Source organism: Sminthopsis crassicaudata, chromosome 1 (genome assembly GCF_048593235.1).
Source record: "Sminthopsis crassicaudata isolate SCR6 chromosome 1, ASM4859323v1, whole genome shotgun sequence".
NCBI classification, from domain to species: domain Eukaryota; kingdom Metazoa; phylum Chordata; class Mammalia; order Dasyuromorphia; family Dasyuridae; genus Sminthopsis; species Sminthopsis crassicaudata.
The window spans coordinates 124,555,315-124,570,542 of record NC_133617.1 but is presented as its reverse complement, the minus strand read 5'-3'; the positions used below and the strand labels follow the sequence as shown (position 1 = coordinate 124,570,542).

The following is a 15,228-nucleotide window of genomic DNA, read 5'->3' as shown; positions in this document are numbered from 1 at the left end:
GGTAGAAGATAATTTGGGCGCAATTGAAGGAGAGATTTTTAAAGCATTAAAATTATTTCAAGGTAGATGGGTTCTTTCAAGAGGTAATGAATATGCCATCCATAGAATCTTCAAAAAAAAAAGCTACATGAACACTTATTGGGCATGATGTAAAATGATTCAAATATGATTTGGAATGACAATCCTTTAAGCCCATTTCAACTCTAAAATGTTATTCTGGTTCTATAAATGAAAACCCTAATTTTCTTTCTTGTTCATGACGATAGTATAAAGAAAAGGGAATGGTTTCTTAATTTTATAGTAAATTCCATATATTTGTATGCCTCATGATTATTGCTGGCATCCCTTTAGTATGAAATTCCTGCAAAAAAATCCTGTAAAAAACATTTCACAATATATGTTTTTTTTATTATAACACAAGAAATTCAAATTGTCATTTACTACAAATTTCTACAGACCCCATGAAGCTTTGTTATAGATTGAAGATGACTTGACCTTCATTGAGGGGAGAAGATAAGGTTATTGCCCTATTCACATACAGTTCCCCTTTGATTAAGTCATAGATCAAGAAAAGAAAAAATGTTATTTAAACAAAAAAGCCTGCTCATTTATATTTTCTTACCAGAGAATGTAATGTTAAATCCTTCATATGATATTGAAAAATCCGAAATAAAGCGCAATTGAGCTCTGAAATTTCCATAGAGACCAGCATTGATTATTGAAGGAAGTTCTGAGCCAGTGAGGCGTGCCAAGGGCTGGGTAAAACTGCCATTCTCTGTGATTAGTAAGTAGTCATGATGATCTTCCAAATGAAAAGTGTGAAAGGTGAATTGTACTCCTGTTGGAAGTTGGGAGGAGAAAGGAAGGAGATTAGACTTACAAACCACTTGATTAGGTCAAATGAAATTACATAACTGATTGAAAAGAAGAATGTCATTATAATAGTGATGTCTGTAAATGAAGTTTCACACTTTAAAAGGCCTAAAGTACTAATGTATTCAAAAATGTTATTTTATTTCTGATTTCTTTGTAAAAAACAGAACATTCTTAGAAATAAATGTCAAATTTGTGGTTAAAAAGGAATCAGATGATACATTTTGATAATTTCAAGAAAAAGTTTAAAAAATTAAGTAACTTGGATATTAAGAGTACAACTTAAAAATATTTCAAAATGCATTTTCTCCTAGTTATAAATGTAATTACATAATTCCTTTCTTGTAAGAAAACAGAACTGTTGATTTCAAAGTAGTTTGTTTTTAAACATTGGAATAATTTTCAAAGACAAATTTTATAATTTTATTTTTTCTAATTTTGTTATTTGCGAATAAATATATTATAAAACTTATTCCTTTAGTATATTTATCTCCACTGAGACAAACCAATTAATCTGTAACATATATTAGGTCAAGAAAAATTAAGTGAATTGCATCTGGTTACTACTACTATATGGTATGTTAGAGGTAAGATTTTAACCTAGGACTATTCCCTTAGTAACAATGTCATGTCTTCTTATTTATATGATTAATTTTTCATTTTTTTTGAGTTTCAATTATAATATTTATGATTTCCGTCCCAATCAGGCTTTACAAGTGCTTTAGATCCCATGAAAACCTTTAAAAACAGTATAAAATATGCTGCCAATTTTAATGAAAGTCCTTATTTAAAAAAAAAAAAAGTTTTTGGTGGTGGTGTTGCTATTTTTTTTTTTTTTTAAGGCTAAAGGCAAAGGATCATTTGAAAGCTGGAAATGATCAATTCAAAGAAAAGATAAAACATCATACAAAATATAAATTAGAACAGGAAAAAATTTAGGTGAGCTAGCACAAAATAAAGGAAATGCTGAGGCTAAAGGGAACTCCTCCATTATTTATATTACTTTGAGTGCATTTGGTATCTTTCTTAACTGCTGTCAGAGGGATTTAGATATGTATACTTGAAAATGTAAATTTTAGCCACAATGCTGTCAGTGATGTTCATCAGATTTTAGTATTAAAGAAGTGTGAAGAATAAAGGTAACTATGAATCCTTTCTTCTCTATGCCCAAGAGAAATAGGTCATTTTTAAGCAATGTCCTACAGTATACAAGAAAATAAACTCTTACACCCTGAGAAATTAAGGGAATTGTAGCTTATTTTTTAATGGCTTTCTAAATTACAAATTCTCCAGATTTTAACAGAAAACTATATAAACTATATCCATAAATAAATTAATGAATGAGTAAATAAATAAATTAAAACAAAAATACATAAATATGAAATGAACAACTTTGCATTAATGCATTCACCCATTGTTAGGCAAAAATCAGGGTACACATAAATGTAACAGATATCCTAACCTCTTTGTGAGGAACCTAAAATTCTCATATAACTTTATCCATCCTTTGGCTTTCTGGGCTGATAGAAAACAGATGGAATCTGATGATGCAAGTTGCTTGTCTGGTAATGTGCACTGAAGCTGAAATGAACTTTACAATGCAAAATTTGTAGTAGTCAGTCAAGGCCATGTTTCTCTTACCCTCCAGGCAAATTTATAAAATCTACATTTCCATTTTCATGTTAAGAGTTACAGAGATAAAGAGTTCTAAATTTTGGTTCAGAATTGTAATTCTTGATGAAACAGAGATTCTGAAATTTTGGAGAGGAAACCTGAGTTTCTATATTTCCACATATACAGAAATTTCTTGTGTGGATTTAGGAGCGAAAGAAAAATATTGAAGCTTAAAAAAGAGGACTAAATTATGAATGTGAGATGGAGGGATTAATTCTTGTTAAAAAATAACAGAAATTGAATTTGAGGAGAAATTTGAGAGAAGTTGAGAAGAACTGAAAGTAGAATCATAAAATCTAGATTCTACTTCCTGTTACCAAAAGATTAGGTTGAAGGACAAAGTCTAGGATAAATGAAGATTAAACCTTCCAATATTTATCAAAACAAATATATTACAGGGAGAATTCTCATCTTGTCTGAGAGGGTGAAGCATTAATAATAAAAGAAGAGGACTGATTACTATAAACAATTGATGGGGAGGTATGTTAGATTGATGGCAGAAGAGGCTAAGATGACAGGAACAAATAATGATGAATGTTGGAGGGGATGTGGGAAAACTGGTGGAGTTGTGAAAGAATCCAGCCATTCTGGAGAGCAATTTGGAACTATGCCCAAAAAGTTATCAAACTGTGCATACCCTTTGACCCAGCAGTACTACTACTGGGCTTATATCCCAAAGAAATACTAAAGAGAGGAAAGAGACCTATATGTGCCAAAATGTTTGTGGCAGCTCTTTTTGTTATATCTAGAAACTGGAAGATGAATGGATGTCCATCAGTTGGAGAATGGTTGGATAAATCATGGTATATGAAGGTTATTGAATATTATTGCTCTGTAAGAAATGACCAGCAGGAGGAATACAGAGAGGCTTGGAGAGACTTACATCAACTGATGCTGAGTGAAATGAGCAGAACCAGAAGATCGCTGTACACTTCAACAATACTGTATGAGGATGTATTCTGATGGAAGTGGAAATCTTCAACATAAAGAAGATCCAACTCACTTCCAGTTGATCAATGATGGACAGAGGTAGCTACACCCAGAGAAGGAACACTGGGAAGTGAATGTAAATTGTTAACACTAATATCTGTCTGCCCAGGTTACATGTACCTTCGGAATCTAATGCTTATTGTGCAACAAGAAAATGGTATTTACACACATGTATTGTATCTAGGTTATATTGTAACACATGTAAAATGTATGGGATTGCCTGTCATCGGGGGGAGGGAGTAGAGGGAGGGGGGGATAATTTGGAAAAATGAATACAAGGGATAATGTTATAAAAAGATATATAATAAATAAAAAATTTAAAAAAAAGATTGATGGCAGAAGAATTTATTTGATTGGATGCTATTCTTTTATTCTTTCTTTTTTCTTAAAAATATCAGTTACTACAGTTATGTAGAAATTACATTTGATAGGTTGTTTTTGTTTTTTGTTGTTGTTTTTTTTTTCTTTTTTTTTTTACAAATTTTCTTACAAATCCAAAAAGTGTTAAAAATCTTTGGCTTTTGAGAAAATTACTTCTCTCCCTATTACTATTGTTTCTAATGATACTAGTAGTATCAGAAGTTACTATTATAGCTAATATTTATATAATTTTTTCATTTGATCTTCACAACATGTCTAGTAGTTAGGTGCTATTGTTTGCTATATTTTATAGATGAGAAAAATAAAGCTCAGATATTGGGTTACTGTTGATTGATTAATCTATTATAAATGTCCTTTTCCATATTTCCTTTATCAAGAATTAAGGAGTAGTCTGGTGATCACTCACTTCCTTCTTCTTTCCTTGTCTTCCTTCCCCTTTGCTGGTAGGTGAAGCTAGATGCTTTGGAGAGTTTGGATTTTCTTAACTGTTTACTTTTATCTCTCTACTATAAAAGCTTTATAGCTCTCCACTTTCCCAAAAATGATTAATTATCACTAATGCTTAATGTCTTATGTGGTCACAGGTAATATTAGCCGAAGAATCCTGGGAAGGATTTTCAAAATCTAAGAAATCTTGGGCAAGAAACTGAATAAGACAGGGATGAACAGGTTATGTTTTCTATACTGTTTTCAGTTGAGGAGAGGAAAACTAATTTGGGAATTTAAATGCTAAAAAGATTATGATTAAACACTGTATTTGAATCTCAAGACCATTAATAAATAAGAATTATAGGCTTCTGATCAGGGATGCAATATACTTAAATTCGGCTGATAGAGAATGTAACTATGCTGACTTGGAAATCTAATCAAAAGGACTTGAAAATATAAATGATTAGCTAATTTGCTACCTGCCTGTGTAAATATGAAGAATAGTTACAGCAAATGAAGAATACAAACTTGAAAACCTATGCATATATGAATGAACAAAATTTAGGCTTTAAACAAGAAAAATTATAAATCCTGATACAAAGAGAAAAATATCGTAAATCATGTATATCAACAAGGCATGCTGGGACAAAATCCATGACAAGAATATGGCTCTCAATAGACATGCCTTATTCCAAAGGAGAGTATAGATAAAAAGAAGAGGTAATAGTAAATATAGGTATACTCATTTGAAGAAATCCAAAAATCAGTGGGTAAGAAAAGGTACAGTGAAGAGCATTTGGATAATTACTGGTAAAGAAACAGAATGGATTTTGGAAACAGAAATAATTTTTATCTTAGAATATATATATATATATATATATATATATATATATACACATATATATGTGTGAGTATATACATATATGTATGTGTGTTTGAATTACATACACAGAGAAGATTAATGCGAAGGAAGATGATAAAAAGTGAACATAAGAGTATGGCACAAACCAATTTAAAAAAAAACAGTATTAGTAATGTTAAAAATTACAAAGTTCTGAGGCTGTCAAGAAAAATGAACTAAATATAATAAAAAGGTTGTTATCATTTTTGTTTATATTGGGAAAGAATGTAGGATCCAACAAGGGCCAGGCTGCTGCAAGGAGAGATATGATGATGACTGACAGCAGAGAGAATACCAGAAATTATTTCTCAATTATTATCTTGATTATATTTTTTTTTTCTTTTAAGGATGATGAACTTTGCACAAGAAGTAACAGAAAGAAAATGGCTATCAGAAAGCTGAAATCAATCAGATGAGATTTTTGTTCAAGGAAATGTCAAAATTAAATAAAATTTACTCTTTAATGTTAAGAGAAGGAATTCCTTAGTCTCATCACCATATACATTTGATTTGTTGCCTAAAATATTTTTCCTCTTAGCTTCTCCTCCTGACTTTCCTAACATCAAATTCCAGCTAAAATCCCATCTTCTACATGAAGTCTTCCCCAATTTCTTTTACTTTTAGTACGTTTTGACTGTTGATTATTTCTAATTAATCCTGCATAATAACTTATCAATAAATCACTGTTTGCATGTTTCTCTTTGAGAACTGAAACTTCTTTTAAACTTTTCTTTGAATTCCCAGTATTTAGCACAGATTTTGATGCATAAAATGTACTGAATAAATGTTTTTTGACTGACCCAAAATCATAGGACAGTTATATGACTGGTCCTTTCCAGAATCAATGACATTGTTGATGAAATTACTAACTCTCTAAGGACAAAAAAAATCATAAATGTGGTACAAATGCAAACGCCATATAGTCTAGTGTGATTCACTGTAAAATGCTTCTTTTTCTACATGTTTCACTAAAATAAATGAGATTTTTACTTATTTGTTATTTACTTATTTGTTAGTCTAACCCGATAACTATTGTAACTTTCCTTCAGAATTATGCTTATTTAATGAGTACCTTCTCAGCACTTTTATAGCTTCACCTACCCTCAGTTTTCATGTCATACCAAAGTCCTCTTCTAATGGGCCTTTTCTTCCTCTTCCTATTGGCATTATTTTTTTTTTTGCTGTACCTTTTCATCCACTGAATCCTTCTGTTTCAGTTCAATTCTGCTTTTCTTGTTCTTTTTCAATTTATTGAAGCCTCTAAATTTCCTCTATTCAAATTATAATTTTACACAATCTTAAAGGTTTTTCAAATAACCCACTTTATAACTTTTGCTAATTTCTTACCATTAAAGAAAAGTCACTTAGCAATCCTAGTCCTGAGTTACTTTTTGTTTTGTTTTGTTTTTTTAACATCTTTATGAAGATAAAAGAATAGATGAGATGAATTTTGGGTTCCTTTTAAACTAATTGTTCAAAAATTTCTATCATAAAACAGAAAATTAATTCAGGTATAAACAATTTATTAAATGCTATATATAAAACATTATGCTAGATGATAAGGATATAAAAAAGGAAAGATAATTCCTGCTATTAGGGAGATTTCCTTGTGCAACAAGGGGAAGGGAGAAGTTTGAAAAGAAACAAATATCACTATAGCACAAAGTAAATTCATTTAAGAAATACATTAATAGCAATAATAGAAGGTAAAGGTAACACCTCATTTGAGCCTTGAAAAAATATCAAGATATTAGGATAAGAAAAAGTATATTCTAGTCATAGGAAAATATTTCTCTAAATTCATAGAGGCAGAAGATGAATCATCAAGTTCAGGGAACAGCTAAAAGTGCAATTTGGCTGGAACACAGATTTTGTGAAATGTAGTGTGAAAGAAAACTGGAATTATTATAGATACCATCAAGGAAGAGAGTATAGTAAGGCCATTGATGGTCAAGGAGAGAATCTTGGGAAGAATGTTCATATGGGAGAACTAAAGATTTAAAAAAAATACAGAAAACAGCATTCATAGGAGAAGGAAATAACTTAATCTAATAATTTACTCTACTATGTAATAAGAGTTTAATGAAATGCCATAGGAATCAAGGAAGATCAATAGATTTGGTAAGTACACCACAAGTAGTATTTAAACACTTAATCAATTGTTGCTGGCAGACTGAGGATAGCAGCTGTGTTGAGGAGTGAGTAAGTGGACATATAGTGTGAGATACAAGAGTAGCCTATTCTTCAAAATTTTTGTGAAAAGAGGCTGTTAAATTAAAGGGATACTAGGACCAAATAATATCAGTGAAAGGCAGAGTTTAGACATGGAATGTATGAGACTTTATGACAAAGATTGAGAATAACACTGGAGCACTATCAATTAAATATCATTGAATCATACAGAGTTAGGTCCTCAGACATCATACACTAGTTTGGAACTTCCTAACTTGATGTACGGATTTCAGAGTTGAGAGGGTCATGAATCTGGAAATAAATTAAATATTTATTTTCATTGTTGTTGTTTGTCCTTTTTCAAAGAGGAATAAAATCACAGTTAAAGACTTTTTGTTTGCATTGAACTAAAATAAAGAAGAATCACACCATCATCAATTTCATTCTCTTTTCCTGAATTTCTGAAGTTCAATGGCAGGACAAAAGTCAAGATGGTCCGGATTTCAAGATAGCAATAGTCCAGAAAGTAAGACATGACCTGGGCATTTTACATGCCTGACTAAGCACTAAGCACTCCTTAGCACCTGCTTCAGTTGCTTTCATAGATGCTGGAACAAACTGTCCTCATTTGCCCATTCAGGTAAGAAAATTCTTCACATGCTTAAGGTAGACATACCTCTAATTTACTGAAAGTTTAAAGTCTGTCAGTTACTCTCAACCTGGGCCATCTGTTTACTGGGATGTAGCTGCTGCGTATGGTTGCTGTATATGCTACAGTTTCTTGGAGTCACAAGTGACAGTTCAGTGAAGGTAGACACTGGCAGCCCTGAAAAGGGCTCAGCAAGCCCTCATACCAGAAATGCTAGTCATTCCTGCATAACCCACATATCCTTTAGCTGTAGCCTCTAAATGAAATTTCATGTTTTCTTCAGTTATGAAGGAAAGATGACAAATTGTTCTGAGTTCCATAGGTGTTGTTAGATAAGGAAAGGGACATATAATATAAAAAGGTTAAGAAACCCTAACTAGGTCTCCCCTAACTAGGGTATAATTAAGGCATGAGAGAGTAATGTACTAGAAGCATGTAAAAGTTTTTACAAAAGAGAGGAAGATGGGTAGAAGATAGGAAGTGAATGAATCTTACTTTTATCAGAATTGGCTCAAAGAGAAAATAATATACATACTCAATATGGTTTAAAAATCTCTTACACTGCAGCAAAATAGGAGGGGAAGAGGATATATGAAAGAGGGAGGATGAGAGAAAAGAGGGAATAATGAGAGAGAGTGGCCAGTAACAAAACATTCTTGAGGAGGGTCAGGGTAAGAGAGTGACTAGAATAAACAGGGAAATACACTTAGCAATAGTAATTGGGAAAAGATTTTTAAAAGAAGTTTCTCTGGTGAAAGCCTCATTTCTCAAATGTATAGGGAAATGAGTTCAGAAATAGATAGATAGATAAATAGATAGCCATTCTTCAATTGATAATCAAAAAGTATGATCTATGCCAAAGTAAATGAAAAAAGAGATCCAGTAGCTAACTGGAGAAAATCAGACACTAAAAATAAGAATAGGGCAAATGGAAGTTAATGACTTTGTGATACAGCATGAATTAAATAAATTTTAAAAAATGAAAAAAAATGGAAGAAATGTGAAATACCAAGTTAGAAAGACAGCTGACCTGGAAAATACATCCAGAAGAGACTATTGAAATACTATTGGCCTTCTTGGAATCCAAGACCAAAAAAAAGAGCCTGGATAGCATTCTTCAAGAGACCATCAAAGAAAATTTCCCCAATATTCTAGAAACAAAGGGGGAAAGAGACATTAAAAGAATCCTTCTATTACCTTTAGAAAGAAACTCCACAAGGAAGACACCAAGGACCATTGTTGCAAAACTCCAGAACTACAATCTCAAGGAAAAATACTGCAAGCTGCCAGACAAAAACAATTCAAATATCAAGGAGCTACACATTCAAATGTGTAGGATCTGGCAGCTGCTACAATAAAGGATCAGAGGGCCTGGAATACAATGATCAATGTTTCAAATTGATTTTTATTGAATAAACCAGAACTATAAGAAAATGTAATCAACAAATTCAGGACTTAAAAGAAGCATAGAAAAATAAACAGAAAAAAAAATGTTATTTAAAGGTAGCATCCCTAGATGGGAAAATGACATCCATAACTCTTGAGAACTGCATCTGTCATTGGGGCACACAGAGGAGGACATCACATGGACAGAGGGTGTGATTGTTTATAGAATCTGATATGATAACATCAAAGAAAAATACATTATCGGGTTGAAAAAGATTTGTACTGGGAAAATGAAGAACAAAGAGATATAATGGGACAATTAGATCACATGAAGAGGCGAAAAAGATCTATTTCAATGAGTTAAAGAAATGAGGGGGATGAACATTGCCTGCAGCTTGAACTCATCATTTTCAACTTTAAGAAAGCATAACTTGTTCATTGAGTTGGGTTTAGAAATTTATCTAACCTGATAAAGAAATAGGAGAACAAAGAGTAAAGAAAAGGGGTGGGCAGAATAGAAGGGAGACAAGAACCATCAGAGAAAAAGATAAAAGAAAAACAGAAGGGGTGATAGAATACATGGTAGTGGTTGAAGTGGGTTAAAAAAAGATCACTACTAAAAGAAGGTTGAAGGGTGATAGGAGATAAAGAATAGGAGATAAAGGTACTACCTACCAAGGACAGGGTGGAAAGAGAAAACAAATATATATAGTGAAGATGAATGAAGGAAAATATAGAGCTGCTAATTAATACTCTGAATGTGAATGGGATGAACTCTCCCATAAAACAGAAGTTAATAGCACAATCAATTAAAAAACAGAATCTTATGTTGTTTACAAGAAACACGTTTGACACAGAGGCACATACAGAATAAAGATAAAAAGTTGAAACAGGATTTATTATGTTTCAGCTAAAGGAAAAGATCAGTGGTAGCAAAGCTGATCTCGGACAAAGCAAAAGTAAAAAAAAATCTAATGAGAAGAGATAAGGTTTTGGAGAAGGGAGGAATCTATGACCAAAGAAGAACTAGAGAATATTATGAAAGGCGAAATGGGAAACTTTGATTACATCAAATTAAAAAGAAATCGCACAAACAAAATAAACAGAAGCAAGATTTAAAAAATAGTACAAAGCTGGAAAAAATCTTTACAGCCAATATTTTTAATAAAGGTTTCATTTCTAAAATATATTAAAACTGTGTCAAATTTATAAGAATACAAGTCATTCCCCAATTGATAAATGTTCAAAGGATATGAACAATTTTAAGATGATGAATGAAACTAGAGCCATTTATAGTTATATGAAAAAATACTCTGAATCACTACTGATTAGAGAAATGAAAATTAAACAGTTTTGAGTTTTAACCTCACACATCTCAGATTGGCTAAGATTCCAGGAAAAGATAATGATAAATATTGGAAGGGATGTGGGAAAACTGGAACATAAATGCATTGTTGGTAGAGTTGCAAAATAATGCAACTATTCTGGAGAGCAATCTGAAACTATACCCAAAGGGCTAAAATGTGTATTGCCTTTATTCAGCAGTGCAGCTACTGGTCCTGTGTCCCAATGAAACCATAAAGGAGAGAAAAGGACCCACATGTGCAAAAACGTTTGTAACAGCTACTTTTGTGTTAGCAAATAATTGGAAAATTAGTAGATGCCCTTCAATTAGGGAATGACTGAACAAGTTGTGGTATATGCAGATAATGGAATATTATTGTTGCATAAAAAATAATTAGCAAGCTGATTTTAAAAAGACCTGGAAAGATTTTGATGTTGAGCAAAACAAGTAGAACCAGGAATACATATTATATATACAACAACAGCAAGAATGTGCAATGATTAATTATGAAAGGTGGGTTCTTCTCAGTCATTCAGTAATTCAAAGCAATCCCAATGGATTTTGGATAAAAGATACCATCTGCATTCAGAAAAAGAACAATGGAGAATGTAAATCAACACATGCTATTTTTACTTCTTTTTTCTGTTTTTTTTTTTTTAATTTCTCCCATTGTATTTCCTGTTTTGCTCTGATTTTGTTCTCACAACATGATTCAAAAAAGCAATGTGTATTAAAAATAAATAAATTTAGGAAAAAAATAAGTGATAGCCTGGCAAAAAAATCTAGTTCTCTTCTCAGGATAAATAATTGGAAATTGAGGGGATATATAGCAATTGGAGAATAGCTAAATAAATTTACTATATGATTATCATGGCATACAATTGTTCTGTAAGAAATGATGAGCTCTCAGAAAAATGTGGAAAGTATTCCATTAATTCTAGCAAAATGAAATGTACTGTGTACAAAGTAATAGCAATATTGTGTGATGATGAGCTATGAATGATTTTGCCATCCTCAGCGATACAATGATACATGACTACACAGAAAGACTTATGATTATAAATGCTAACCACAGCAAGAGAAAGAACTAATTGTTTCTAAATGCAGATTAAAGCATACTTTTTCTTTACTTCATTTTTCTTGAATTTTTTTGGGGGGGAGATCTATGCTTTCTTTCACAACAAGACTTTTATGGAAATATTTCGTATAACTTCATTTGTGCCTTCTTTAAGGGAGGGTTTAGTGGAGAAGAAGGGAGAGAATCCGGAATTGAAAGTTATAGAAGACTAATGTAAAAAGTTGGTTTGCAGGTAACTAGGAAAATAAAACAAATATTAAATATAAAAAGTACATAAACAGAGTTTGATATTGAAGGAATTCCTACATTCAGTAGGAAATTGGCCAAGATAAGTAAGTCTCTTGAAGAAGATTGCATTTTTCTTTAACTTACTTTACTTTTGAATAGTTGTACTCCAACTAAAACTTCCTTGCATTTTTACAAAAGAGATCTAAGGTTTCATTTCTTTCTTGTGTAAATACAGATTTAATTAATACTTATAACCTGTGGAAAATATAAAGCCTTAAATGTTAATTAAGCCCCTATTTACACAGCAAGTTCTTGTATAAGGGAGTTTATTTTAAACTCCATTACTCCATTGTTCCCTGAAATAATTGCTAGTCTTTAATATGCTTCCAGACAAAAATCTCATATCTAGAAGAGTCATGATTAAAAAAAAAAAAAACAACCTTTTGCTAACCGTTCTGTTTTATTCTATTGAATATCAGAATAACCATGTTTTAAAGAGATTATAATTTAGTAATGCTTTCATTAGTATTGACTGAATGTTGAGATTTTTTTAAGATGAAGGACCTTTTAAGATAATAGTAAAATAAAGTAGGATTTACATTTCTGTATCTTACGTAATATATGAAATAACCTATTATTAGAAGAGGATATAGTGCATCTATCAAGACAAAGATTAATATATTTGGTTTTGCCAGATAACTTTTAAATCTCAATGTGAGAGTTTTAAAGTAAAAATGCAGTGACAAGGAAAAAACTACCCATATATATACCAAGCCAGGTAATTTAAAGACTAGTATAGAAATGTAAATATTAGTCAAGATGCTCTATAATTCATAGTAGGTACTATACAGAAGGGCAGAAATTATTTTATTGGTTCAGATGTTCATACAGAAACACATAAAAATGTGAATTATTAATCTTAATGGAAGGAAGTTCATTTGTCTTCAAATCCCAAACAGGGTATGAAGGCAGAAGAATGGCAAGGAAAACCACTTTTTTTTGGATGTAATTCTGACAAATCAACAATAAGTCTTTTAGGAAATACAAATAATAGGAATATTGGGGGGAAATTATCATGTAAATTTAGAATTTATTAAAGATAAGAATGGTATAATAAGGTATCATTCAATTTACCACCTATATTTGAGCAGAATAGAATATAAAGTGTTGACACATCTGATCAAAAATACTTTAAACTAAAAATAGCAGGATGGAAGAAAAATGACCAAATGATCCACTGAAGTTAGCCAGCTAACATCCCACACCCCAAACACATTCACACACACGTCATAGCACTTGACACTAGGATTCTTCAAGGCAACATCAGTGCAGATAAACATTCAAGGCCTGCAGCCACTGCCAAAAGAAGCCTGAGACAGTTCCTTTCCATCCTAGGAAAAGAGTTCAAATATACCTACCTAAAAGAATCTTTCTATAGAAAGTTATTATGAAACAGGGAAGAACAAAACACAAACTCAGAAGGGGATAACAATGTCAAAGCATCTTCATACAAAACCCCAAAGAAAAATGGGAAGTGATCTCAAGCCCAGAAAGAACTCAGGAAAGAACTCAAAAAGGACCTCAGAATTATATGAGAGGTAAAAGGAAAATTGGGGAAAAAAGAAATCAGAGTGATGAAAGAGAATTATGAGAAAAAAAAGTCAACAGTTTGGAAAGAAAATCCATCAATTCTTTCTCTGGCTATGGAAACATTTTCCTTTGTGAGTTCTTAAAACTTACCTTGGATAATTATGTTGCTGAGAAAAGATGATTTATTCACAGTGGCATCAATACACAATGTTGCTGTACAATGTTTTTTGAGTTCTGCTCATTTCATTTTGCATCAATTCCTACATGTCCTTTCAGGTTTTTTCTGAAATATGCCTATTCATCTTTTCTTATTCCATAGTTATTACACTATATTTATATACTACAGCTTGTTAAGCCATTCCTCAATTAGTAGGCATCTTCTTTACTTTCAATCTTTTTCTGTCATGAAAAGGGAGGCTACTAGTATTTTTGCGCAGATAGATTCTTTCCTCTTTTTTATAATATTATTGGGAAACAGACCAGGTAGTGGTAGAACTGGATCAAAGAGTATGCACGAATTGGTTGCCCATTGATCTTAATTCCAAATGACTATTTGTTAGATCAATTCACAAGTCCACTCACAGTGCATTGGTATTCTAGTTTTCACACGTTTCCCCCATATTTATCATTTTCCTTTTCTGTCATTTTAGCCAATCTGATAGGTATGAAGTGGTACTGCAGTTTTAATTTGCATTTCTCTAATCAAAGTTAATTTAGAGAATTTTTTCACATGTCTATAGATTTGATTTTTTCATCTGAAAACTACTTATTTATATTTTTGGGGAATGATTTGAATTTTTATAAATTTGACTCACTTCTCTATATATTTGAGAAACGATTCCTTTTTATCAATGCTTGCTGTTGTTCATATTATTTTCCACCTTTCTCTTTTCCTTTTAATCTTGGTTGATTGGTTTTGTTTGTGCAAATGCCTTTTAATTTAATATAAAAATTATCTATTTTGCATATCTCCATTCCTTTTTTGGTCATAAATTCTTCCCTTCTTCACAGATCTGACAGGCAAATTATTCCTTGCTCTTCTAATTTGATTATGGTGTCACTATTTATATCTAAATCATATAACCATTTTGATCTTATCTTGGTAAAAAACAGATAAATTTTCAATCAAATTTCATGAGACAAGATTTAATAGTAATAAAATAAAGTTTTAAATTTCATTTAAAAATCATCCTCCCAAATTCAAGATAGTTCAGACATGGTTGGATAATAGTCCCACTGGAGTTTTACTGGGTGAAAACCCAATACGATCAGTAGGATAATGTGCCAACTAAAAAGGTTAATGAGATGTTTGGCTTCGATAAGCTTCTAGGAATAGGGAAGTCATAGTTACATTCATTTTACTTCTGGAATATGTCATTCAATTGAGGGTATCACAGTTTGAGAGGAACATTAAGAAGTTGAATTGTCTGGAGAAGGGCAATCAGTAAGTTTTGGGCTTTCAGTCCACATAATACGGCCTTTAATTAAAGGGGATAAAAGTATATTTTGAAGACAGGACATTATAGTTGTTT

General features: G+C 31.6%; 1 protein-coding gene across 1 annotated transcript in view; it reads right to left on the bottom strand.

The window, feature by feature from the left end:
• Window positions 1–15,228, bottom strand: part of CSMD3 (CUB and Sushi multiple domains 3) — a 1,577,676-nt gene that overhangs the window by 501,676 nt on the left and 1,060,772 nt on the right. The window contains 1 exon segment of the mRNA XM_074266680.1: window positions 623–838. Within this exon segment, the coding sequence (XP_074122781.1) occupies window positions 623–838 (216 nt within the window).